The sequence below is a fragment of the Furipterus horrens genome, unplaced genomic scaffold (genome assembly GCF_987537825.1).
Source record: "Furipterus horrens unplaced genomic scaffold, mFurHor1.1.pri manual_scaffold_6, whole genome shotgun sequence".
Classification (NCBI taxonomy): Eukaryota; Metazoa; Chordata; class Mammalia; order Chiroptera; family Furipteridae; genus Furipterus; species Furipterus horrens.
In genome coordinates this window covers 146,508,008-146,533,735 of record NW_028327176.1, presented here as the reverse complement: position 1 = coordinate 146,533,735, position 25,728 = coordinate 146,508,008, and the positions used below count along the sequence as shown (strand labels likewise).

Below are 25,728 nucleotides of genomic sequence, written 5' to 3'. Positions count from 1 at the left end.
TCCTTCTCGCCTTTGGAAGTCAGTCTTTTTCTATGAAGGCCTTTGACTCATTGGATGAGATTCACTCACTTTATGGGGGGTAATCATCTTTACTCGAAGTCCACCAATTTGAATGTTAATCTCATCCAAAAAAAAAAAAAAAAAAAAAAACCTTCACAGAAGCATCCAGATTAACATTTGACCAAATATCTAGGTACTGTGGCCTAGCCAGCTGACACATTAAATTAATTATCACAGTAGGATGTGGAAAAACAGGAACTGTTATACATTGCTAAAATACAAGAGTATGAGTTGGTACGACACTTAACTTGGCAATATCTAATAGAGTTGAATTTGTGTATATCCTACCACTGAGCAATTTTACTTCTAGTTATATAGAAACATTTATATAAGGCCACAATAAACATGTTCAAGAATTTTTCTAAAGTGTTGCTTATAATAGGAAGAAAATAGAATCTAAATATTTATTGGGAAAATGGATCTGTTGTGGAATATTCTTAGATTAGGATACTGTACAGCAGTTAAACGAAGTAAATGTACATATATCAACATGGATTAATTTTTTAAATTATGTTGTGTGAAAAAAATTAATTGCAAAAGGATATATATATAGTTTGATACCAACCATTTATATTTTAATTCAAAACCATAATGTTTGTTGCATTAGTCTTTTATCAAGATTATTCTCACTATTTAAGGTTCTCCTACTTAATACTATAAACGAAACCCACAGAAGTACAGACTTTTGTTCTCTGCCATCTTGTGTCGAGGTGACTAAAGGTCTGCACCAAGAGTTGTCCAGTAGAAATTGTTAATGTGACCAGTGTGAACCACAAATGAACTTCTTTGCATCCATGCACATTTTGCTAATTATTACTCATTTAGGACAACTTTTAAAATATGTAACCTGTGATGAAACTTTAAAGCCAGGGATATTGATACTCAAAATGACAGATTGCATGTATTCTCAGTTAAGGAATAGGTTGAATTTAAATAAAAATCACATTGAGTCGTTTTGACATTCATTTACATCTATGATGTTTTGTACTTAAATATTTTACTGTTTTGTTAAACTGATTATGAGTAAAATGAGTTAAAATGGATGTTCCTCTTTTTTTCTGATAACTTTTGAATGTCGCCTTAATTTTTTTACTTAATACTTCAGTACTCTCACAAAAAACACATTCTAATCAGCCCCCTGCATTGTTTTTTTCCTTCCTAGTTGTCAGACGATGGTCGCTACGTGTTGTTATCGATAAGAGAGGGATGTGATCCAGTAAACCGACTCTGGTACTGTGACCTACAGCAGGAATCCAATGGCATCACTGGTGAGTTATTGTTCAACCACAGATTATTACTTCAGAAAGCTCCATTAAAAAGCAATAAATGTATTTTAGAGACTGTGACACAGATTTTCAAACTATACACTTCTAGTTGTTATATTACCTCATTATTGGTATCTGAGGTATGTTACATTATAATACTATATAAATTTTTATTATTGATTGAGCATTGCATCATTTTTAAACTTCTCTGAATAAGATTGGCATCCTAACATTCTTAGATATTACAGAATACCATTCACACATACAGCAAGATGAAGTCAACCACTTTTATTCTAGTGTTGAATAAATATGCATTTAATAAACCTACCTTTCTTCTGTTTTAAAAAAAAAAAAGATACATCTGTTTTGATCTCAAGAAAATTGGATCAGCCCCAATTGATGTGGCTCAGTTGGCTGGGTGTTATCCCTCAGAGCAAAAGATGCCAGTTCAGTTCCCAGTCAGGCCCATGCCCGGGTTGCGGATTTGGTTCCTAGTCAGAGCATGTATGGGAGGCAACCAATTGATGTTTCACACATCAAGATTTCTCTACCTTTTCGCTCCCTTCTTCTCTCTCTAAAACTAAATAAATAAAATCTAAAAAAGGAAAAATTGGATCAACCACATCAGTGTTCACATTCTCTGACAGGAGCAGACTACCACCGAAGAACTGTTCGTTTAAGTTGCAAGTCCTGGTATATATAGAACCGAGCAAACCTGAAGATGAATCTGAAAGAAACAGTAACAGCTGTTACTGTGCTGTTATCCTGCACAATACTCCTGTGTGACCAAGATGGTGGAAAGGACTTGGCCTTTCTCTGGTTCCTTATAAATGCCAATCACAGTGTTCTTTCTCCAGAGAGTTCTGGTTTCATTTTCTATTTAGTACTTCATTTTTATGTATTTAAATTATTAGGTAGGCTTATTATTAAACAATATAAATTAACAAATTGCTTAACTTATTCTACATACAGAGAAGAAAGTGTTATCTACATATTTGTATACTGAACTATTGCTATGTCCACTCTAATAATAGATAAACATACTGCAAATTAAACTTATCAGTGCCCAGTCAGGGCACATAACTAGGTTGCACGCCAGACCCCCAGTTGTGGGTACATGAGAGGCAACTGCATATTGATGTTTCTCTCCCTCTCTTTCTCCTTTCCCCCTCTCTAAAAACAGATAAATAAAATAAAATAACCTTGTTAAAAAATAAATTAAAAAAAAAAATCTTACCAGTGCCATCAGAACTTGAAGAAACCCTCTGCAATTTTTTCCGGACCTCTTGGTCCTTATTTTTTCACCTTATATAATTTTTATCCCCCAGTTTATCATTGCAAACATTAGTGAAGAATTAGGAAGAGGGTGTGATACCTACAAATTGAGATTCCTAAAGGAAGACAGTGCAGAGCTGCAGCAGATTCTCATCTACAAAATTCTAGACAGGACTGCCATGAATGAACATGAAGGAGAACAAAGGGATACATCTAAGAAACCATAAATGGCTATGATGCATTCGGACTGGAAGGCCCTTTTTACAGAATGAGCCAGATCCTGGCCTGCCTTCCCAACTTGATCTTTCCTTGCGTTACTTGCATTGTCTTCTCTGCTTCCTAAGTTGTTTTTTGTTTGTTTTGCTTTTGCAGCCCAGTGCAGAGTAAACACTCTGTAAATGTTAGCAATTATTATTTTACAAGTTGTTTCTATTTTTTATTCTTCCAGAGGAGCTTTCAGATTATTTTGTCATGGTCTGGACAAAAATTCAATTGTGTGTTTGACCAGGACTGTGTCTAAATCTATACATTCATTTGGGATTAGCATTCTCAAAGTTAAATAGAAACTACATATTTCTTGTTAAAGTCATTCCTAGGTATTTTGTGTTTGTGAGAAATTGATGGTTTGTGAAGGTATCTGTCAAGGTTTAACTTAAGAAGCAGCACCAGCAGGAAATATATATGAAGAGATTTATTGTAAAGAATGGGCTTACATGATAGTAGGGCTGGCTAGGTAAGTCTAAAATTAGTAGGGCAGGCTGGAATCTCAGGCAGAGGCTGAAGCTACTGTCCACAAGTAGAGTTTCTTCTCCTTCAGAGAATTCTCAGCTCTGCTAGAAGTCTTTTCAACTGATTGATCAGATGCACTCAGACTATGTAGACTGATTTCCTTTACTTAAAGTGAATTAATCATGGCCTTTGGTCACAACTACACAATACCTTCACAGTTACACCTAGATTAGTGTTTGTTTAATTAACTGGGGACGTTAGCCCAGCCAAGTTGACATCTCGGAAACACCATCACAGTGAGCTCCTGGAAAACCACATGGAGAGGAATAGAGCAAACCTGATTTTATTTTGAATAAGGTTACTAAACTGACCAGTATTCGGAATTTATTTTAGGTATTTGGAAAAGTATGTAATATCCTATAGATAAGAAATCAGAATTTGAAATTGAGTTATACATGGATGAATTGGGATCAACTTGGAGAGAGCTCTCCAGTTACAGCTGCCAAATTCTGGGTGTAGCACTGGGCCTATAATATTTTTTAAATTATTGTTTTACTAGCATTACATTTGTGAATAACATAAACCTCGGTGTAGTTAATTCTTTTGAATGGCGGTCCTGGGATTGTGAAAGCGCTAGACAGTGGCAGTGAATGACCTCTTCTGAAAAGATGAAATGTGTATCAATTTCCACCCATCAGTTCAAAAGTCAACTGTGTCGGACAAGATCAGAGAGACTTGGTTTGGGGGGCGAGGGTTGTGTGTGTGTATGTTTGTGTTTGTTTTCATTGATTTCTGGTTTATTATGTTATGATTATGACTGTTTAAGGAAACAATTACTATGTATCAATTTAACTGTTGGAGACATTGACTAAATATATTTAGTTTATAACAGGAGAGATCTAGCAGATTGAGATAGTGATTGTTAAATTTTTTTAAAATTCCTATTAAATACAGTTGAATATATTGGGACAATAACCATAAGACTTTCAAATCGAATTTGAATTTTAATCTCAGCTCCATCACTAAATAACTTGTGACCCTGGGGACAGGCAAATTATTTTCTGTTTTTTACTATTTCCATAACTGTAGATGGGGAAGTAGTATCTACTTCATGAGCAGTTGTGAGGAGTAATGAAAATGCATAGAAAAGGGCTTAGCAGGGTTCCTGGCATATAGTAAATTTTCAAGTGTTCCTTTTTTTCCCCCTGTAGTTTCTTGACTGAAAGAGGAATATTTGGAATCGCTGCACGTTGGTTTTAGGTAGTGAGTGACTATGACTACAGCACAGTATCTTTTCTTGTTATTTTTTTACCTGCTCCCCCATTTTTGTTTGCTTTTTAAACTAAGGGAAAGATTAACACTTAAATTCAATGCTAAATGTGCTTATTAACTGTTAGATGAGTTAAACCTGAATAGCTGGTGACTGAAAACTAAATCCAATGTTAAAAAATTTTTAATTTTACATTACTGAAATGTATACCCCTTTGGATTGCTTGAAGCCTTTCTCCTATGATTTTGATCTTTTTACCTTTTTAATTTTAATCTTTTCTGTCATTTTTTTGTCTGAAAATCATTTTTGCCCAGAAAACCTTTACCTTGCGCATTTTGAAATGCAAAGCACAAAAAAGTGGCTGGTGGCTATTGAATATCATAGAAAAAGACAGCACACAGGGAAAACAGAACTACATAAATACAGGTAGAAAATAATCTTTAAAAAATTGAAATTAAAAAAGTTCTCTACAAAACTGATTCCTTTGTCATTGACATTGACCATGTAAATTTTTTTTTTTTTTTTTTTTTTTATTTTGGTTTTTCAATTACAGTTATCCCCTTTTCCCCCAATTTCTCTCCCCCACCCAGCCCACCCCCTCTCCCGCAATCATATCCCTCCCCGTTGTCTATGTCCATGAGTCTTTTATACAGGCTCTTTAATTAAACCCTTCCCTTACTTATCCCCCTTCTCTCCCTCTCCCCTCCCCCCTATTGACTTCTATTCTGCTCTTTGTTCTATTTAGTTCCTTTGTTTGTGTTGTTCTTTAGTTTCCTGTATTAGGTGATATCATATGGTATTTTTCTTTCTTTGCCTGGCTTATTTCACTAAGCATAATTCTCTCTAGTTCCATCCATATTGTTGCAAATGGTAGGAGTTCCTTCTTTCTTTCTGCTACATAGTATTCCATTGTGTAAATGTACCACAGTTTTTTGATCCACTCATCTACAGATGGGCACTTAGGTTGTTTCCAGCACTTAGCTATTGTAAACAGTGCTGCTATGAACATAGGAGTGCATAAGTTCTTTTGAATTGGTGTTTCAAGATTCTTCGGGTATAATCCTAGTAGTGGAGTCGCTGGTTCAAAAGGCAGTTCCATTTTTAATCTTTTGAGGTAATTCCATACTGTTCTCCATAGTGGCTGCACCAGTCTGCATTCCCACCAACAGTGCAGTAGGGTTCCCGTTTCTCCACATCCTCGCCAGCACTTGTTGCTTGTTGATTTGTTGATGATGGCCATTCTGACTGGTGTAAGGTGGTATCTCATTGTGGTTTTTATTTGCATCTCCCTGATGGCTAATGATGTTGAGCATTTTTTCATGTGTCTATGGACCTTCTGTATGTCCTCTTCGGAGAAGTGTTTGTTCAGGTCCCTTGCCCATTTTTTAATTGGGTTGTTTGTTTTCTTGATGTTGAGTCGTATCAGCTCTTTATATATTTTGGAAATCAGTCCCCTGTCTGTGATGTCATTGGCAAATATGTTTTCCCATATGGTTGGTTTCCTTTTCATTTTGCTGATGTTTTCTTTTGCTGAGCAGAAACTCTTCAGTTTGATGTAATCCCATTTATTTATTTTTTCCTTTATTTCTCTTGCTTTAGGAGATGTATCCGTGAAGAGATTGTTACGTGAGATATCTGATATTTTCTTGCCTATGTTTTCCTCTAGGACTTTTATGGTGTCACGGCTTACATTTAAGTCTTTGATCCATCTTGAGTTTATTCTCGTGTGTGGTGTAAGTTGGTGGTCTAGTTTCATTTTTTTGCAGGTCCCTATCCAGTTCTCCCAGCACCATTTGTTAAAGAGGCTCTTCTCACTCCATTTTATGTTCCTTCCTCCTTTATCAAAGATTAGTTGACCATAGAGGCCTGGGTTTATTTCTGGACTCTCTATTCTGTTCCACTGATCTGTATGTCTGTTCTTATGCCAGTACCATACTGTTTTGATTACAGTGGCTTTGTAGTATTGTTTGATATCTGGTGTTGTGATTCCTCCTGCTGTGTTCTTCTGTCTCAAGATTGCTTTTGCTATTCGGGGTCTTTTTTGGTTCCATATGAATTTATGGAGTATTTGTTCTAGGTCTGTGAAATATGTCATTGGTATTTTAATAGGGATTGCATTGAATTTGTAAATTGCTTTGGGTAGTATGGCCATTTTGATGATGTTGATTCTTCCCATCCAAGAACATGGTATTTGCTTCCATTTATTTGTTTCTTCCTTAATTTCTTTCTTCAATGTTATATAATTTTCAGAGTACAGGTCTTTTATCTCTTTGGTTAAGTTTACTCCTAGGTACTTTATTTTTCTTGTTGCTATAGTAAATGGTATTTTCTTTTTTGTCTCTGTCTCTGCTATTTTATTGTTGGTGTACAGAAATGCCTTGGATTTCTGTATATTTATTTTGTACCCTGCGATTTTGCCAAATTCACTTATTATATTGAGTAGTCTTTTAGTGGAGTTTATAGGATTTTCTAGGTATACTATCATATCATCTGCATATAATGAAAGTTTCACTTCCTCTTTCCCAATTTGGATTCCTTTTATTTCTTTTTCTTGTCTGATTGCTGTGGCTAGGACTTCCAACACTATGTTGAAAAGGAGTGGAGAGAGTGGACAACCTTGTCTCGTTCCTGAGTTCAGGGGGAATGCTTTCAGTTTTTGTCCATTGAGTATGATGTTGGCCTCAGGCTTCTCATATATAGCCTTAATTATGTTAAGATATGCTCCCTTTATTCCCATTTTGCTGAGTGTTTTCATCATAAATGGGTGTTGAACTTTATCAAATGCTTTTTCTGCATCTATTGATATGATCATGTGATTTTTGTCTTTCATTCTGTTTAGGTGATGTATTATATTTATTGATTTGCGAATATTAAACCATCCTTGCATCCCTGGAATGAAGCCCACTTGATCATGATGTATGATCTTTTTGATGTGTTGCTGGATCCTGTTTGCCAATATTTTATTGAGGATTTTAGCATCGATGTTCATCAGTGATATTGGCCTGTAGTTTTCTTTCTTTGTTGTGTCTTGACCTGGTTTGGGGATTAGGATAATACTGGCTTCATAGAAAGAGTTTGGGATTTTCCCTTCTTCTTGGATTTTTTGGAACAGTTTGAGGAGGATAGGAGTTAGTTCTTCCCTGAATGTTTTGTAGAATTCGCCTGTGAAGCCATCTGGTCCAGGGCTTTTGTGTGCCGGGAGATTTTGGATTACTGTTTCAATTTCCTTCTTTGTTATTGGTCTGTTGAGACTTTCCACTTCTTCTTGATTCAGTTTTGGAAGGTTGTATGTTTCTAGAAATTTGTCCATTTCTTCTAGATTGTCAAATTTCTTGTCATACAGTTGTCTGAAGTAATTTCTAACTATCATTTGTATTTCTGAGGTATCAGTCGTGATTTCTCCTCTTTCATTTCTGATTTTGTTTATTTGTGTCTTCTCTCTTTTTTTCTTGATTAGACTGGCTAGAGGCTTGTCGATTTTGTTGATTTTTTCGAAGAACCAGCTCCTAGTTTCGTTGATCTTTTGGATTGTTTGTTTAGTCTCTATGTCATTTAGTTCTGCTCTGATCTTGATGATTTCATTCCTTCTTCTTGCCCTAGGCTTTGTTTGTTGTTGTTGTTCTAGTTCTTGTAGCATTGTGGTTAGGTTTTTTATTTGAGATTCTTCTAGCCTTTTCAGATATGCCTGTATTGCTATAAACTTCCCTCTCAGGACTGCTTTTGCTGTGTCCCACAGGTTTTGGGTTGTTGTGTGCTCATTATCATTAGTTTCTAGAAATTTCTTGATTGCTTCTTTGATGTCATTGTTAACCCATTCATTATTTAATAGCATGTTATTCAATCTCCATGAGTTTGGGTGTCTTTGACTTTTTCCTCTGAGGTTGATTTCTAGTTTCAAGGCATTGTGATCTGAAAAGATGCTTGATATGATTTCAATTTTCTTGAATTTGTTGAGGCTTGTTTTGTGACCTATCATGTGGTCTATCTTTGAAAATGTCCCATGTGCACTTGAAAAGAATGTATATTTTGCTTCTTTGGGGTGAAAAGTTCTATATATATCAGTTAGATCCATGTGGTTTAGTGTGTTGTTCAATGCCTGTATATCCTTGGTGTTTCTTTGCTTTGATGATCTGTCTATTGTTGATAATGGAGTGTTGAAGTCCCCTACTATGAGTGTGTTGTTGTTGATATCCTTTTTGTGGTCTTCTAGTATTTGCTTTATGTATTTGGGTGCTCCTATGTTGGGTGCATATATGTTTATCAAAGTCATATCTTCTTGATGGATTGTTCCTTTAAGTATTATGAAATGTCCTTCTTTGTCTCTTTTTATTGTCCTTGCTTTAAAATCCATTTTGTCTGATATGAGAACTGCTACCCCGGCTTTTTTTTCCGGTCCGTTTGCTTGGAATATTTTTTTATATCCCTTTACTTTCAGTCTGTGTAAATCTTTTGTTTTAAGGTGTGTTTCTTGTAGACAGCAAATATGTGGGTCCTGTTTTCTGATCCATTCCGTTACCCTATGTCTTTTAATTGGAGCATTTAATCCATTTACATTTAAGGTTATTATTGACGTGTATTTATTCATTTCCCTTTGTACCTCTGTTCCTCTCCTCTCTTGTTTTTTCCTTCTTTTTTCTTAGAACAGTCCCTTTAGCATCTCTTGCAATGCTGGTTTGGTGGAGATGTATTCTTTCAGTCTTCCTTTGTCTGAGAAACTCCTTATTTCTCCTTCTATTTTGAATGAGAGCCTTGCTGGGTAGAGTATTCTTGGTTGTAGGCCTTTGTTTTTCATTGCTTGAAATATTTTTGACCATTCCCTTCTGGCTTGTAATGTTTCTGTTGAGAAATCAGTTGATAGCCTTATCGGAGCTCCCTTATATGTTATTTGCTGCTTTTCTCTTGCTGCTTTTAGGATTCTCTCTTTGTCTTGGAATGTTGCCATTTTAACTATGATGTGCCTTGGAGTGGGTTTTTGGGGGTTCCTCTTGATTGGAACTCTCAGTGCTTCTTGGACTTGCATAGCTTTTCCTCTCATCAGGTTCGGAAAATTTTCTGTCACTATTTCTCCTATCAGATTTTCAATTCCATGTTCCTTTTCTTCTTCCTCTCGTATTCCGATGATCCTTAAATTATTTTTCCTAATGCTATCCTGTAATTCCCTTACATCTTGTTCATATTTTTTCAATCGTTTTTCATTTTGCTGTATTGTCTGGGAGTTTTTCTCTACATTATCTTCTAACTCACTAATCCGATCTTCTGCTTCGTTTAGTCTGCTTTTGACTGATTCTACTGTGTTTTTCAGTTCAGAGATTGTATTCTTAAGTTCTTCCTGGTTCTTGTTAACGATTTCTATGTCTTTTTTTATGCTGGTGTAGTTCTCTGCAAGTTCCCTGTAATTTTCTTGGAGCTGCTGGTAACTTCCTTGAAGGTTGTCATAGTTGATTTTAAGGATGTCGAGTATATTGAGCTTCTTTACCACCATTGTTTTGAATTCCATGTCTGACATTTGGGCTATGTCTATTTCGTCTATCTCTCTTTCTGAGGATTCCTCTTTTCTTTTCATTGAGGGGTTATTTTTGCGTCTTACCATGTTGGATTCTTTTTGTTATTATTTATTTATTTATTTATTTATTTATTTATTTATTTATTGGGGGGGTAGTCTGCTTTGACTTCCCTCCTTTGTGGTGTAATATTCTTTATCGAAGGTCTGGGAGTTTCAGTGGTGCAGTCTCTTTGATATCCTGAGCCTGATGGTCTTGAGTTACCCTTTATGTCGTTTGTTTATGCTGTTCGGTTATATTTCAGATGTTCTTTGATAGGATCTTCCTTCTGGCTACTTGGTTGAGAGTCACTCTATCCGCTTTGTCTTGAGTTCTTTTGTGGATATGCTGTTAAAGACATAAACACACAGCCCAGGCAGGAGACCCACACCCTCAGAAAGTATCCCCCACTCTATCCTGCTATCGTTAGCCAACTAGCCCGTATTAATATAAATGTAAAGAGATTTGAGCTTTTATACTATAAGAAGAATAGATACGAGTTGTTTTTGGGGAGGAAAAATATAATTTTTGATAGAGGGGTTGATAGATTAATAATAGTTGAGACTGTGCAAGCCAGTTAGTAATATTTACATTGTATGTTAAGAAAAATAGAAGAAAAGGATAGAAAAATACTTAGTATAGTAAGAAAGTGGGATTGTATTGTATTTGGGTTTATATAGTAATTATATTGTATTATTTAAAGTAATAGGGGGGCTAAGCTAGACACACAAACGAATAAACCACTATTAAAGAGAAAGGATGAGAAGGAGAGGTTATATGCAACACGTTAGAGATAAAGTTTGTTATTATTGGAAGAGGTGGAGGAAAAACACCCCCCCAAAAAATCCCCAAGAAAATAGAAGAAAGAGAGAAAGAGAAGAAAATAAAAAATTTACCACAACCCCCCCAAAAAAAACCCCAAAGGTAAGCAAGAAAGGAACAAAGAAAGATAGAAAAGAAAGAATACAGAAGAAAGAAAGAAAAAAGAGAGAGAGAAAAAAAATTGAACCAAAAAAAAAATATATATATATATATATATACCCCCCAAAACCCCCCCAAAAAAACCCCCAAAGGTAACCAAGAAAGGAACAAAGAAAGATAGAAAAGAAAGAATACAGAAGAAAGAAAGAAAAAAGAGAGAGAGAAAAAAAATTGAACCAAAAAAAAAAAAAATATATATATATATATACCCCCCAAAACCCCCCCAAAAAAAACCCCAAAGGTAACCAAGAAAGGAACAAAGAAAGATAGAAAAGAAAGAATACAGAAGAAAGAAAGAAAAAAGAGAGAGAAAAAAAAATTGAACCAAAAAAAAAAATATATATATATATATATATATATATATATAAACCCTGGCTGGTTTGGCTCAGTGGATTGAGCGTCGGCCTGCGAGCTAAGTGTCGCTGGTTCGATCTTCCAGTCAGGGCACATCAGAGAAGGAAAACTCTGACTCCAAAAAACCTCCGCTGCCTTGCGGCATACCTCTTCAGGGGAAAGGCTAAGGGAGTAAACCCCGACAGAAAATCCGGAGCCGGAGTCCCTAAGGCGGTTTGACGCTGTAGTCAACACCGGCAACTCCTGCGGCGCACCTGAACCCAAGCTGTATTGACTCCGTCTTTCCCTTGGACCCTTCAGCTGCGAAGAGAGGGGGGGTCTGCTGCATGGGCAACAGCAGACCCTCCATATCACCCTGCCCAGGCTCTGTAGCTTCAGCTCCACTGGAGAGGGCATTCCAGCGTCATCGCAAGATGTCGATTCAACACGGGAGGAGACAGATACCGTGTCACTCCCGAGTCGGACTGCACAGCCATTCTCGGCGGTGCAGATAGACACTTAAGAAGCTACACCATCGTCTCTCGAGACGGACGGCTGCCGAATCGATATATATATATATATATATACACCCCAAAACCCCCCCAAAAAAAACCCCAGGAAAAGAATAAAGAAAGAAGGAAAGAAAAGAAATTATTAAGAAGAAAGAAAGAACAAGGGAGAAAAAATTTGGAAAGAAAAAAAAAACGATGTTTTTACTCCGTTTTAGCCTTGGTGTGTTGCCTTCTTTTTCTGGGTCCGCAGCTGGTCTAGTGTGGGAGGTCAGAGGTTCTTGTTCTTTTGCCGGACTGGTGTGCGCACCCGGTTGCCGGCACTGCGCGCTACCTTGCTGCCCGCTGTAGCCAGTTGAGGTGCCCTTGCGCGCAAGCCCCTGCGCGCTCGGACGGCCCGAGAGTTTGCCCCGCGGTTGGAGCCCACTGCTGCCGGGCCGCGGTGGTTCCCCGTTCGTGCCAAGGTGTCTCTGTCCGCGCGGGCGGCCCGAGCGCTTTCCTCGGGATTGGCTCCCGCCTTCGCTGGGCCGCGGCGGTTCCCCGTTCGCGCCGAGGTGTCCCTGCCCGCGCGGGCGGCCCGAGCGCTTTCCCCGGGATTGGCTCCCGCCTTCACTGGGCCGCGGCGGTTCCCCGTTCGCGCCGAGGTGTCCCTGCCCGCGCGGGTGGCCCGAGCGCTTTCCCCGGGATTGGCTCCCGCCTTCGCTGGGCCGCGGCGGTTCCCCGTTTGCGCCGAGGTGACCCTGCCCGCACAGGCGGCCCGAGAGCTCCCACTGACCCCAGGCTGAGGTGTTTTCGCGCTCGCGCGCTGCCCCGTGCCCTCAGTCCCGCTGAGCCGAGCTCCGGGAGTTGGTCTCTCGCCTCTTAGGGCAGGGCCAGGGACACTTGCGCTCAGTGGAATCGAGCGTCCGTGGGTCGCCGCCTCTCGCTGTTCCCGTGCTGCAGCCGCCCCGTTCCCTCACCCGTCTGGGTGGGCACAAACAGAGCCTGCGCTAGTGGTCTGCTTTCCGGCCTAGGGCCCTGCGCCCACGGGAGCTGTCTAGGGGTGTCTGTGCACAGTCCTCTGCGTGTTCAGTGGGCCCTCCCTGTGCCCGTTGGGGCACTGATCTTATGTCCGTTGGGGAGTGTCCGAGGGACGCCTGGACTCACACGGCCCCGCGCGCCTGGGCCAGTGAATGAGAGCACTTCCCTATGTGCGCCCCCGCGACCCAAGGGTAGGGTTGAGGAGTGGATTAGCGCGCCCCTGCGCCTGGGCTCCTCCAGAACGGCCTACCACACCCAAACTTTCCTCCCCTCTCCACCGTCCACTAGAGAAAAATATAAAGGAGAATTATGTTCTCACTTGCCCGGCAGCACGCTGTCTCCTGTCCTTCAGCGCCAATGCCACTTGGTCGAGTCCCGTCTCTGCCAGCGGGCAGAGATCCGCTCTCCGCCTGACTCCTCTCTGGGGTAGCCTGTGGTCGCCAAAAATCCTTTGTGTGCTTCCCGCCACAGCTCGGGCAGCCGCCCCAGTCAGGAATCCCGTTTCGTCCCCTTTTTCTCCGCTATCCTCACTAAACAGGTTGTTCCCAGATGGATTTTCTCTAATCCAGCAGTGCCTTGGCTCAACTCCCGCCAATGTCCAGCTGCTCACTGAGATGTTCTGTCTGCAATTAGACCAAACTGCAGACGGGTCTCCGGAGCCTAAAACCGCAACCTCTCCTCACTCCTCCGCCATCTTACCTCCGACCATGTAAATTTTAATTTCTGTTCTCCAACTTGCTGATCATCCTGCTGCTTGCTGCTCCCTGAGCAAGGACCTCCCTCCTGTTACCCTTTGCCTCTCTCTGGAGAACCTCATTTCTGCCATTTACAGTTGCACGTCTGTTACACATTTGAACATGTTTGTTACAAACTGTAGACTGCTCCTTCCCTTCCCTTTCTGACTCAGATCATTTGTCACTGGGATTATTTGGCACAGTAGTGCATGTTGTTTATTTGGCATTTCTGTGTGCCAGGTACTGAGCTACAAATGTAGAGAGTTCTTTGTATCCTCAGCAACCTCTGAGGAGCATGTGTTGTTATCCCTAGGAAACTGGGCTTGGTGAAGCCCGTGAGCTTTCCTGATGCCCTTTAAAGATTCAGACCCATGTCGGTTGAACTCCCAAGCCCCTGTTCTCAGCATCGTTATGTGGCAAGTGAGATGGAAGGAAAGCCTCAGACCAGGAAGAATGGCAGGCGCTGGTCCCCTCCATTGCGGAGCAGAACCGCATTTTGCATCTGTTTATCATTGTTACATGTCAGGCCCTTAGCGTTTTATAAAGTATAAAAACACATTTTAACTCCTCTTATTAGAGGGCTTCCAAACATTTTCTGTGAAACAGTTAATAGTGTTGATTTTCAAAGAAAGCAATAAAAGTAATGACTGTGCTCTAGGGAAAGCATGAGATGACTTACTTTAAGCTCATCTCCACTCAGTAAACAAATCATTCCGCCACCAAGTAGCAGGTTTATAAAAAGTAATTTTAACTTTAAATGTGAAGAAGTTTAGGAATTGAATTCTGTTGGCTTCAGAGTGAATACCAGAACATACTGACAAAAGAACCTCAGGACAGGTGAGCAAACAGTGAGATGGTTCAGGAGTATAGCCATGTCTCTTTCTTTTGTTTTAAGTCATTTCTCTATTTTCCATTTAAATCAGTCCTGTCCTAACTTATGCATAGCAAAAGTGAATGAGCCCCACTGTTCATCTGAAATGCCATCTCTCTTGAATTATGTCATGTCCAAAGCCCTGGGGAGCAAAGGGCTACAGGAAAGCTAAGGATTCAGTGAGCTCCCATTTCACACATGCTGCCTGATCAGGGCCTGTACTTAGAACTGTTTTTGAGGTTTACATCTGGATTTGTCTATAGCCAGCCACGTCCCTAATCTGAATGAATTTATGACTTGTAGTATCTGTTTATGACTAAGGTTCATGCTTCAGAATTTGGTGGCAGAGAAGACCACAAACTTTCTGATTTTTTTGTGTCCAGTGGAACTTGATTATTTAAAGCAAGTGTGCCACATGCTGAGGCTCACTGGACTAAACAGGGGTCCCAAAGGAGGTTTCACAGTGTTTTGCCTTCAGTGGTATTTCAGTGACTATTTTGCAGAGGTGGGTAGGGTCATAATAAATAGCACTGCAGTGACTTTAAGACCTTTTCAAACAGAAACCCTAAGGTGGTGACTTTGAGGAATAAAGGCTTCACATTATGAAGTGTTTTATTGTCAGGAACATTGAAGGAATCTGGCATTTCCCTGAACCAAGATTCTGTGCCTACACAAGTTATAGTCCAGAAAATTATGTTTTATCATCCTTATATAATCAAATATATTGCCCTGGCTGGTTTAGCTCAGTGGATTGAGCGTCGGCCTGCGAGCTAAGTGTCGCTGGTTCGATCTTCCAGTCAGGGTACATCAGAGAAGGAAAACTCTGACTCCAAAAAACCTCCGCTGCCTTGCGGCATACCTCTTCAGGGGAAAGGCTAAGGGAGTAAACCCCGACAGAAAATCCGGAGCCAGAGTCCCTAAGGCGGTTTGACGTTGTAGTCAACACCGGCAACTCCTGCGGCGCACCTGAACCCAAGCTGTATTGACTCCGTCTTTCCCTTGGATCCTTCAGCTGCGAAGAGAGGGGGGGTCTGCTGCATGGGCAACAGCAGACCCTCCATATTACCCTGCCCAGGCTCTGTAGCTTCAGCGTCATCGCAAGATGTCGATTCAACACGGGAGGAGACAGATACTACCATGTCACTCCCGAGTCGGACTGCACAGCCATTCTCGGCGGTGCAGATAGACTCTTAAGAAGCTACACCATCGTCTCTCGAGACGGACGGCTGCCGACGACGACGACGATAATCAAATATACCTTTCTGATTATCTACAGATTTTGCATTGCCAGCTAATTTTTTATGTATTCTTATAAGGGGTAGTTTTTAGGGTTGTTTTTTTTTTTTTTTCCTTTTAAGGGATCGTTTTATGTAAATAAAGATGTAGTTACCTTTGAGTGGTCACCTGCTTTTCAGGTTAGCAGTTTATCATTGGAAGTAAAATTGTAACTTGAATGCAGGGCTTAACTTTCTTTGAAAATTAATTGTATGGACTTTTCTTTGAGGGAGTTTGTCAGATTATATATTCTGAATAGCTTCCCAATTGAAACAAGTAAAATGTTGTAAAAACTTTATAAATTATTTTTTTAAGTGTATTGCTAAGTTGGCACGAAAGAAGAGAAACCTTAGAGACCAAAGACGAAATGAAAGCAGGAATCCTGGATTGTCCCTGAATATTTGTGCTGGGCCTTGGAGGCTGCGCTTCCCGCCCATGGCCACCGAGGACAAGTGGGGTGGGAGACAAGCCTCTGGTTTTCCATGGTGGAGAGTATAATGAGAGACCCCCTCAGTGTAAGGGGAACTGAGAAATAAACCTACCAGATGGAGAGCTGGGGAGCAAAGGGAAGGGAGTGTATAGGAAGGAAACCTGCTCTTCTTTACCTCGGCACTAGTGAAGGGGACGGGTATACAGGATGTCAGTTCTCCTAAAACATGAGAAAGGCTGAACTTCGCATGGGTTCAGGTTGTCTTCATTGTCCATATGAGGTCCAGAAATCCTCACACCAAGAATGTAAAGTACACCCAGTTTCGTTGCCTAACCAGAGGCTGAAAATCATAAACATGACATCAAGTGAAAGAAGCCAGATACAGAAGAATACATATTGTATTATATATGAAGTTCAAAAATAAGGTGAGATTTGACAATAGTGTTTAAGGATGCAGTTTAAGGCAGAAAAAGAACAAAGAAAAATGAGATTACCATAAAATTCAGAACAGCAATTACCTTTGGGGGGCTATGGGCTTGTTCAGAGCATCATAGTGCAAGAAGTTCCTTCTCATTCTCTTATCAAAAATGTATTGATAATCCCATGTGCTTATTCTTCCAGATGAACTTTAGAATAATGTTGTCAAATCTTTTATAATCTCATTTGGATTTTGATTGGAATTGCATTAAATTTGTAGATTTCCTCTGGGATTATTTGCATCTTTGAAATATTAAATCTTCCTTTCTAGGGTTATGGTATGTGTTTTCAGTTATTCATAAGGTTTTATTTGTTTTGTTGTTGTTTTTAAGATTCCTTTCTTCATATAGATCCCACTTTTAGTATTAAGTGCATTCCTAAGTATTTAAGTAATTTTGCTTCTATTGTAAATGAGCCCTTCCCCTGCCCCACCATATTTTCTTACTGGTTATTGCTAGCATGTAGGAAAGCTATAGATTTTTTTAAAAACTGCTTATTGTATTGCTATCTTTAATTTCAATTGCGTATTTTAAAATATTAGTTGAGGTTTTGTTGTGGAGTAAGTATTAGTTGTCACTTCATAATAATTTTTGAATCTGTTTACTAGTTCTGGTTTACAGTTGAGAAAATGAGGCTTATCTGGGGATAAAGAGATTGCTCAAGGTCACACAACTAAATAGCGTTGGAGCTAGGGTTTTTAATCCAGTTGTGTCTGACCAAAAAACTCACTTTTTTTTTTTTTAACCATGGGATTATATCTTGATAAATTTAATTCAACAACCAGTTATATATAAAGATATTATGCTGTGGAGATGAATGAGCTAATGAATGTAAAAGTGCCTTGAAAGATTTAAGGAATATAAATGAACTATCCAATGTAATGTAGCAATTTCACTGTGAAATTGAAGCTAGGAGATTAATTGGAGAATAGCTAAGATCTGACATTGCCTTTCAATACTTCAGAAGTCATAGAAGTTTTTGTTTATAAAACTTTTGAGGTATACTCTGAACATCCATGTCTGCTACATTGTGAAGCAGGGGTCTTCCCAGTGGCTTTTCTTTCTTTTTTTTTTTTTTTTTTAATACTAAAAGTGGCATTTAGTGAGCCATTTAAATGATAGTGAGCCACTTTTATGATTTTTTTTTTTTTTTTTAGTGGTGACCATCTCCAGGCTAGTTCTTAGCACTAAAGGACTAGAAATTTTTTCGTTTATTCAACACCAATTTTATTTTTCATCTTTGAAGTACCCGCTACTCTATTTTGGTGCTGGGTATTAAATAGTGGATAGAAAAGACAAATTTTAAACAAGCAGATGAGTATATATCTTGAGAGAAGTGCTGTGAAGAAATGGTCTAGACACCGATAGGAGGTGCCTAGCCAATGGAGAGGGGCCAGGCAGAGGAAACACCCTGTAACACAGTCTGGAAGAATGTTCTAAGGAACTTAACAAAGGTGAGTGTTGCTGGAGGACAGAGGTGCAGCACAAGTTGGAACAAGTTGAGGTTGGCTAAGTGAGCAAGACTGTAACATGCAAGACCAGGGAGACCACAAAAAGGAGTTCAGATTTTATTCAGAGAGTAATGGGGAGATTTTTAAGAAAGACACCAACATAGACCAATCCAGGATGTTATAATTCTGTTGGTGGCCACTATATTGAGAAGATCCAGAGGGGCAGTGGAAAGACCAGGCAGGAGTCTGCAGACCAGGGCTGGCTAATTCTTTGTTGTAGGAGCTGTCCTGTGTGCTGAAACACATTCAGCAGTCTCTCTGGCCTTCACCCACTGGATTTTGATAGCATCCTTCCTCTCACATTCCAAGTTGTGACAACCACAAACATCTACCAACATTTCCGAATGCATCCTAGAGTGGTGGGATGATCCCTGGCTGCGAGCTACTGACAGAGACCTGGAGGGGAATGATGGAGAGTTGGGAAGGTGTGATGGCAGTAGAGGTGGAGAGAAGAGCTCAGATTGGGCATTTGCCAGATACAGGAGACAGGGGGTTGAGAGGAGAGGTCCTTCACTCTTCTTCATTACCAAGTTTTTCAGGAAGAAAACATTTCTTCATATTTTTTTAAACCTTAAAATTTACTCACACTTGTCCTCACTCTTTCTGAAACCTTACATCTTCCATATATCGTATCCACTTTGTGTTCTGTAGACAAACAAGACCTGCCTTCCCTTCCCTACTCACAAACCACACTATTTTACACACTGGAGAGGTGACAGTGATGCTTGGTCTCTCACCAGGAATCCTGAAGTGGGTTAAACTGATCGACAACTTTGAAGGAGAATATGACTATGTGACCAACGAGGGAACAGTGTTCACATTCAAGACAAATCGCCATTCTCCCAACTATCGCGTGATCAACATCGACTTCACAGATCCTGAGGAGTCTAAGTGGAAAGTGCTTGTTCCTGAGCACGAGAAAGATGTCTTAGGTAAGACTACATGCTGCTTGAAAATTGTGCTATTGTATTTTGTGAGATGTCAGCAAATTGGTACATCTCTCATTCTCTGGTGACTGACTATAAGCTAAAGAACCTTCAGCCTCTTAATTTTGGGGCATGAAGTGCCTAAATAATTCAGCCAAGTATTTGCTGTATGACATCTTTGCAGTTACTACAGTATTATGCAGGATCTTTGTAATAACTGAAGGTATGAAGCTAGATTTCAAAGGTGGTACTTAAAAAATATATTTATCAGTTGTCTTTGTGTAGTTATTGTTTGATAATCACATTTAATTTTTTAAACCATTTGGATTCAGAAGCCTTAGCTTTTAGCTTTGAATAACCTTTGGCTGTTTGTTATACGTATTGTAGATCAAAGGGTGGATTTACCATCCTCTTATTGGAAAAGAGAATAGACTAATGTCAGATTTCATTGAAATGCACTGCAGTTACTGCTGTGTGCACTGAGCTTCATTAACCTCTTGAGACTCTCCCCTCTGTATCAGTTCTTTCAGAGTGCCTGCAAGTTCCCTTTTATTTGTTTTCTCTGATTTTTCAAAGACTCTGTGCTGCTCTGTAAATCAATTATTGCCTGAAAGCTGGATTTGATTAGAATAAGACTCACTAATTTTGTTACAGTTTTGCACACAAAAGGAGAGTCCAGTTATCCTCAAGCCAATGAAGAGTTTACTAGTTGGAGGTGAACTTCTGCTAATGGGTTCAATGGCGATAAAAACTAGGGCCATCCCAAAATGGGAAGGTATAAGGTATATAATTAAGAAAATAAATTCTTTTGAGATCTGCAAAGAGGCCCTGTCCCAGATGAAATAGTCTTTACATGTGTTTTTCAGTGAGTTAAATGCAAAGCTGCCAGAGTCAGACAGACCCATGTTCACGTCCTGGAAAAGTAAGGGACTCTTTCTCCCCTGGCCCAGGGCGGTGTGCTCTGTGCCTCACAGGTGTTTAACCTGGCTTCACATGGTGGGGAGAGGGGAAACATGGGCACATGGTTACGCTGACTGTCTCAGGGAGAACTGCTTGTGGGTGCTCCTTCTGGGCCTTTCCTTCTGCGTGTGTCTTGGCCCAGGAGTAACACTTCTCAGGATCTTTGCTTGAGATTCTCCCCAGCTCCTGGGAATCTGGTTGTACCCTGCCACCCCCTTCTGTTCTGAGGTCTCCACACCCCTCCGGACAGGCCTGCTAGACAGGACCCAAAATGACCTTATGCTTGCTCTTTCCTGCAAAACCCTCATCTGCACCTCCAAGGCCGCAGCCCATCCCATGCTCTTTCCCCGAAGTACTTAGCCCACCCTTCTCCTGCCTCCTACTTGTCCCAGTCCCAGTTCCTTTAGCCTCTCGGATTTGGATTAGGCACCAGTTTCCTGTCTCTCAGGCTGGTTCTCCCCAGTGGGGACTGGGCTCACAGCATGACTGGGCCCTTTCCAAGGAAATCCCTTCCCTTGTCTCTTTAGAATCTTCCATTCACTCTGTGCCCTCATTTACATTTGGATGAGGGATCCATGAGTCAAAGAACAGGGTTTTGGCCATTTCCTTTAACATAGTCATGTGCGGAGTCATGTTGTAACCTGATGGCTTCTGTCCAGGTTGAGACAGAATGTCCCCCTAAAGGCGGTAACAGCCAGGGATTTAGTGAGTGCTTCCCAAGTGCTACATGCCTTAACCTCATGTTGGCAGGTCCAGGTGAGAACTTTGGTAGTGTGGGTCTTCATGTAGGGTGTTCTGAGTGTCTTTTAGGTGCAAGTCAGGTTGGGTCAGTGGTTGTTGAATAGAATAGGGTACTATCAGAGATGTAACTATTTCCCAAGGCATGTGACTTTTCTGCCTTTTAAAGCCACAAAAATGGTTTGACTGTGCCTTAAGGTGACATCCTATTTCACTTGTAGATCTAATGAAATGCAAATCACTGCTTAGAGATTTGGTGGGGTGATATATTTTTATAACCTTCCTTCTGGAAGATTAGAAGTTCTTTAGACTGGAAAGGGGAAACCTTCAATATTCCTTAGAACTCATCAATTCAAAGAGAAGCACAGTTGAATTTGCTATATATCATTCACACAGAATGCCCTATTGAGAATAAAAACTAGAGATGACTCATAAAGTACAGCTATAAAGTCAGAGCTTTTATTAATGACAGTCTGCAAATCACCTTGTTCTTTTCTTATTCACTCTGTCTTATAATTTTGATGCAGTTAACACAGATTAATTATTCTTTGACAGAAATAATTTACTTCTTTTTTTTTTCCCTATACTTTCTTTAAAACTTTAAGGCCACATGAAATACAGGGTGTCCCCAAAAAATGTATACACACTTTAAATAATTATAAAGTCGGTGTTTATTAAAATACATTTCAGTTTCAAAATGTAATAGAATCTACAGACATTATTTAATTGTTTTGTCAATGCCTGTTTTCAAACTGACATCCATTCTGGTCCAGGCACTGCTGACAACGCGAAGCAATGGAATCGCAAACATGAAACAGCATGATGGGGCACCCCCACACTGCCATCACGATGTTAGATCCTACCTTGATGAGATCTTGCCAAACAGGTGGACTGGACGAAGGGGTTTCGTAGAATACCCTGCGCGTTCACCAGACCTCACACCACTAGGCTTTTTTTATGGGGATACTGAAAAGACAAAGTCCACGCTATGAAACCTGCAACAGTTGCTGAATTGAGAGCAGCCTTTGACGAGAATGCACACAACTACCAAATGAAATGCTTTGTGATGTTTGCGGTTTCATTGCTTCGCGTTGTCAGCAGTGCCTAGACCGGAACCGACGTCATTCAGAAAACAGGCGTTGACAAAACAGTTAAATAATGTCTGTAGATCCTATTACTTTTTGAAAATGAAATGTATTTTAATAAACACCGACTTTATAATTATTTAAAGCGTGTAGACAGTTTTGGGGGACACCCTGTATATTACTTGATTGAGGCACTTTAAAAAAAATTGTATCGGAGAATGAGCAAATGACTCTTAGTCGTAAAAATCCTTCTCTGTGTCTTCACTTGAGGAAAAGTTTGCTGTGTTAATCGAAACAACCCTACGAGGTCAAAGCCTCTGGGGACCTTCTGAGTTCCCTCTGACGGATGCCTTGCTCATGCTGAAAATTGATAGTTACAAACGTGAACTCTTGGTTTCATGGGTTTTAAGAAATAAGCAGTGTCAAGGATCCCATGACCACACTTCCCACCATGAAACCCAAGAGAAGCTTGTTGCCCATGTGTTTGAGCTGTTAGCTAGCTGCAGCCCGGTCCCTGCTTTCATTCACTCCAGCACCTCTCCCTTTGGGCAGCCTGGCCTTACCTCAGGCTAGTCTGGCCCAGAGTGAAGTGGGCTGTATTCTCTCCCTGTCACCTCACTCCGCCCCACTCTCCCAGCTCTGCCAGAGGACAGCACATTGCTGATGCTGCAGCCTCGGGAGTTGGGCGGGCTCACCTCCCCGCCTGACTTTCCGTTTCCCCATTTCACCAAGGCCTGGGCATTCTTTTTGGGAAACGCCTTTCCTTTGTTTTCTTACGTCTCCAGACTTGATTCCCCACCTGGTTTGATTTGACTGGTTTGTTGCAGGAGTGTTCTTCCTGGTCTGCCCTCCATCCTCTGGGCACTTCCATTGTTCTGTCTCCTTGATTGATGTCGTCTCTATATCATCCTTTGTCCAAACAGTAGCTCCTCAGTAACAGTCATGTCAGAACTAAACTCTGCTCTTACCCAGCTCACCGAATCCCCTTTTAGACCACCACCATCGGCACTGCCACCCACCCCCAAATTAGCAACCTTTTTCTTCCTAGCAGTCTCTCTCCCTCCCTTCCTTCCTGCCACTTGTTCATTTTTTCCTTCACATTCCTTTTTTCTCTCCTCATTCCTAGCTCTGACCTTCGTTCCTTGAGTTGCCTGTCTTCCTGCCACCTCCTCCCTGCTGTCACCACCCCAGACACCTCCATTTCCAAACCCCTGTACTCAAGACTCAGTTCAGCAAGACTCCCAGTTTTGGGGGGTCTGCAGCCAACCACTCACTTATCTTTGTTTACACAGTACTACTTGTCTTTTTATGTGATTGTATCCTAAAGGCAGAGTGCTCTCCCCTTCCTGCTTGTCTCCCACCACCTTGCAGGGTACCTGGAACATTCCAAAGGTTTAATACATTTTTGTCAAATAAACACCCCAATGGAAATGGATCATGATTTGGTTTTCGTGGTTTTCTTTCTTATATCTCCTGTGGCATGATACTGATACAGGGGTAATTTATAATACACACATTATCTAGATAATCAAAAACTCCTCACCCAAGGTGGAGAATATTTTGTTTCCTCTAGACATAACAATGATAATCATTTATTAAAGAAATATGCTGGAAACTAGATGAATGGTTCAAAGCACTTATAAAATCGTTCTGCAGGTCCCATTGCTGCATAGCACAGTGGAGAGCTCCAGAACTCTTGTGTAGTGACATCACTCTGCTTTCCACTCCTTTTCAAAACTACATTAGGCTTTATCTGTTACTATCTTTTCAGAATGGGTAGCTTGTGTCAGGTCCAACTTTTTGGTGTTGTGCTACCTCCATGACGTGAAGAACATTCTGCAGCTTCATGACCTGGCCACAGGTGCTCTCCTGAAGACCTTCCCACTCGAGGTCGGCAGCATTGTGGGATACAGCGGTCAGAAGAAGGACACTGAAATCTTTTATCAGTTTACTTCCTTCTTGTCTCCAGGTGAGAGTCTTTTCATCAGTGTGGTTCAGTTTAAAAATCAGACTAGCTTTGGCCAGTGGCTCAGTTGGTTCAAGCATCATCCGGTGCACAAAGGGGTTGCGGGTTTGATCCCTGGTTGGGGCACATGTGAGAGGCAATCAACTGATGTTTCTCTACCCCCTCGCCCCGGAATTCTCTCCCCCTCCCCTGCCCCCTTTCTCTCTCTCTAAAAATCAATGGAGGGTGAGAATTAAAGAAAAAGAAATCAGACAAATGTTTGGGGGTTTGGGGGGAAATGGGAATATAATGCTATGTTATTGAAAATCACATACACTGTATTACAGCCAAATCATTTAATGGGAATAAAACAGTAAAACAGATACTCAGAAAAAAAGGGAAATGTAACCACCTAAACTGCACTGTCATTAATTTTATATCCTGATTCTCTTTTCTGAGGACAGGACCAACTACTGTTCTAGGTTGATTTAAAAAATTAGTATGATTAAGTATAACCTTAGATTCAGCCTTGGTTTATATGTACTGGGGTGCGCACAGTGCAGATAATAAAAACTTAAAATAAAGGTTGATAATCACATCCTACAGTAAAAAAACATTTTCTAGAATAAACTAAGAATAAATTCTGCAGTTGTTAAACTGAATTAAAGATATTTCTAAAAATATAGTCTTGCATCATATAGAAAAAAAATTGACTTGGTTCTAATAAAAAGAAAAAAATGCTTATCAATTGTAGTTTTACATTTCATGGTATGGGTTAATTTTCCCCAAAGAAAAAATAACATAGCTCTCTTTTGAACTTTTTTTTTTAAGTTGTCATGCTCATTTTGCTTTGCTTCGCCCCCCCCCCCCCCCTTATTTAGCTACACTGTTTTGTTATAGCTGAGGCCACGCACATACTCTGACTTGTCCCAGGGGCCTGGTTCAGTTGGTACTTTGCATTTGACCAAGCAGACCCTATCGTAAAACCAGTTTGGCTGAGAAAATTTCTGCGCATTTTCTTGATTATTTTTCAAGTTCCTGCATGGCCCTTTTGGTCTTACCCGTTTTTGTTGCAATAGTTTGGACCTTGGCAAATAAAGCAGACATGGGGGAGAGCTGGGCAGGTACTGAAGTAGTTCTGTCCCCTTCCTGGGGGTTGGCCAGATGACAGTGAAGTCTCACCCACTTTTGTGTGTGTGCCTCAGAGTCACAGGAATCTTATCGTCTGACCGGTTGCTGTCAGGGTGATGTTCTGTCAGCAGGTCAGATGGCATACCTGGGACACACAGCAAACTTGACTTTCCCCTGTGTCTCCCAGGATCAGGTGGCTAGGAACAGTGCCTGCAAGGTGGAAACCAGGGCCAGGGCCAGCAGTCAGGGACTGACAGGTTAAGAACCCCACATCTGAGTGTCCTGCACCTCACCCTTCTCCCCCAGGAACAGGGGTACAGTGGCGGCCAATGGACAGGAACCAAGAGAAACCAGTTTCCTCCAGATAGCCATTCTCACCCACTGAGGCAGTGCCCATAGTTTCTTTGCTCAGGTTACACGGCTTCTAGAAGTTTTACATTGGAAAATCTTACAGCTTAAACAAATGAAATGGATAAAAGGCAATGAGAAGAACAGAGCAGGGGGTGACTCACTGTTCGTAATAAAAGCCAGGTTCACCAAAGGCCTGTAAACCTTCTTCTGTGACCCCATATGGGCCATTTATTTCAGGAACAAGCTCATCATTACCTGGGCAAGAAAGGACTCATTGTCCTAGTGTTAAGTGGAGAGCGCTGTGCCAAGCAGT

At 40.6% G+C, this 25,728-nt stretch overlaps 1 protein-coding gene across 1 annotated transcript in view; it reads left to right on the top strand.

The window, feature by feature from the left end:
• The window catches only part of PREP (prolyl endopeptidase), a 109,645-nt gene that overhangs the window by 40,103 nt on the left and 43,814 nt on the right, over nt 1-25,728 (top strand). The window contains exons 7-9 of the mRNA XM_090279709.1: nt 1,223-1,328; nt 19,020-19,211; nt 23,760-23,957. Of these exons, the coding sequence (XP_090135835.1) occupies nt 1,223-1,328; nt 19,020-19,211; nt 23,760-23,957 (496 nt within the window). The remainder of the gene's footprint in view (nt 1-1,222; nt 1,329-19,019; nt 19,212-23,759; nt 23,958-25,728) is intronic.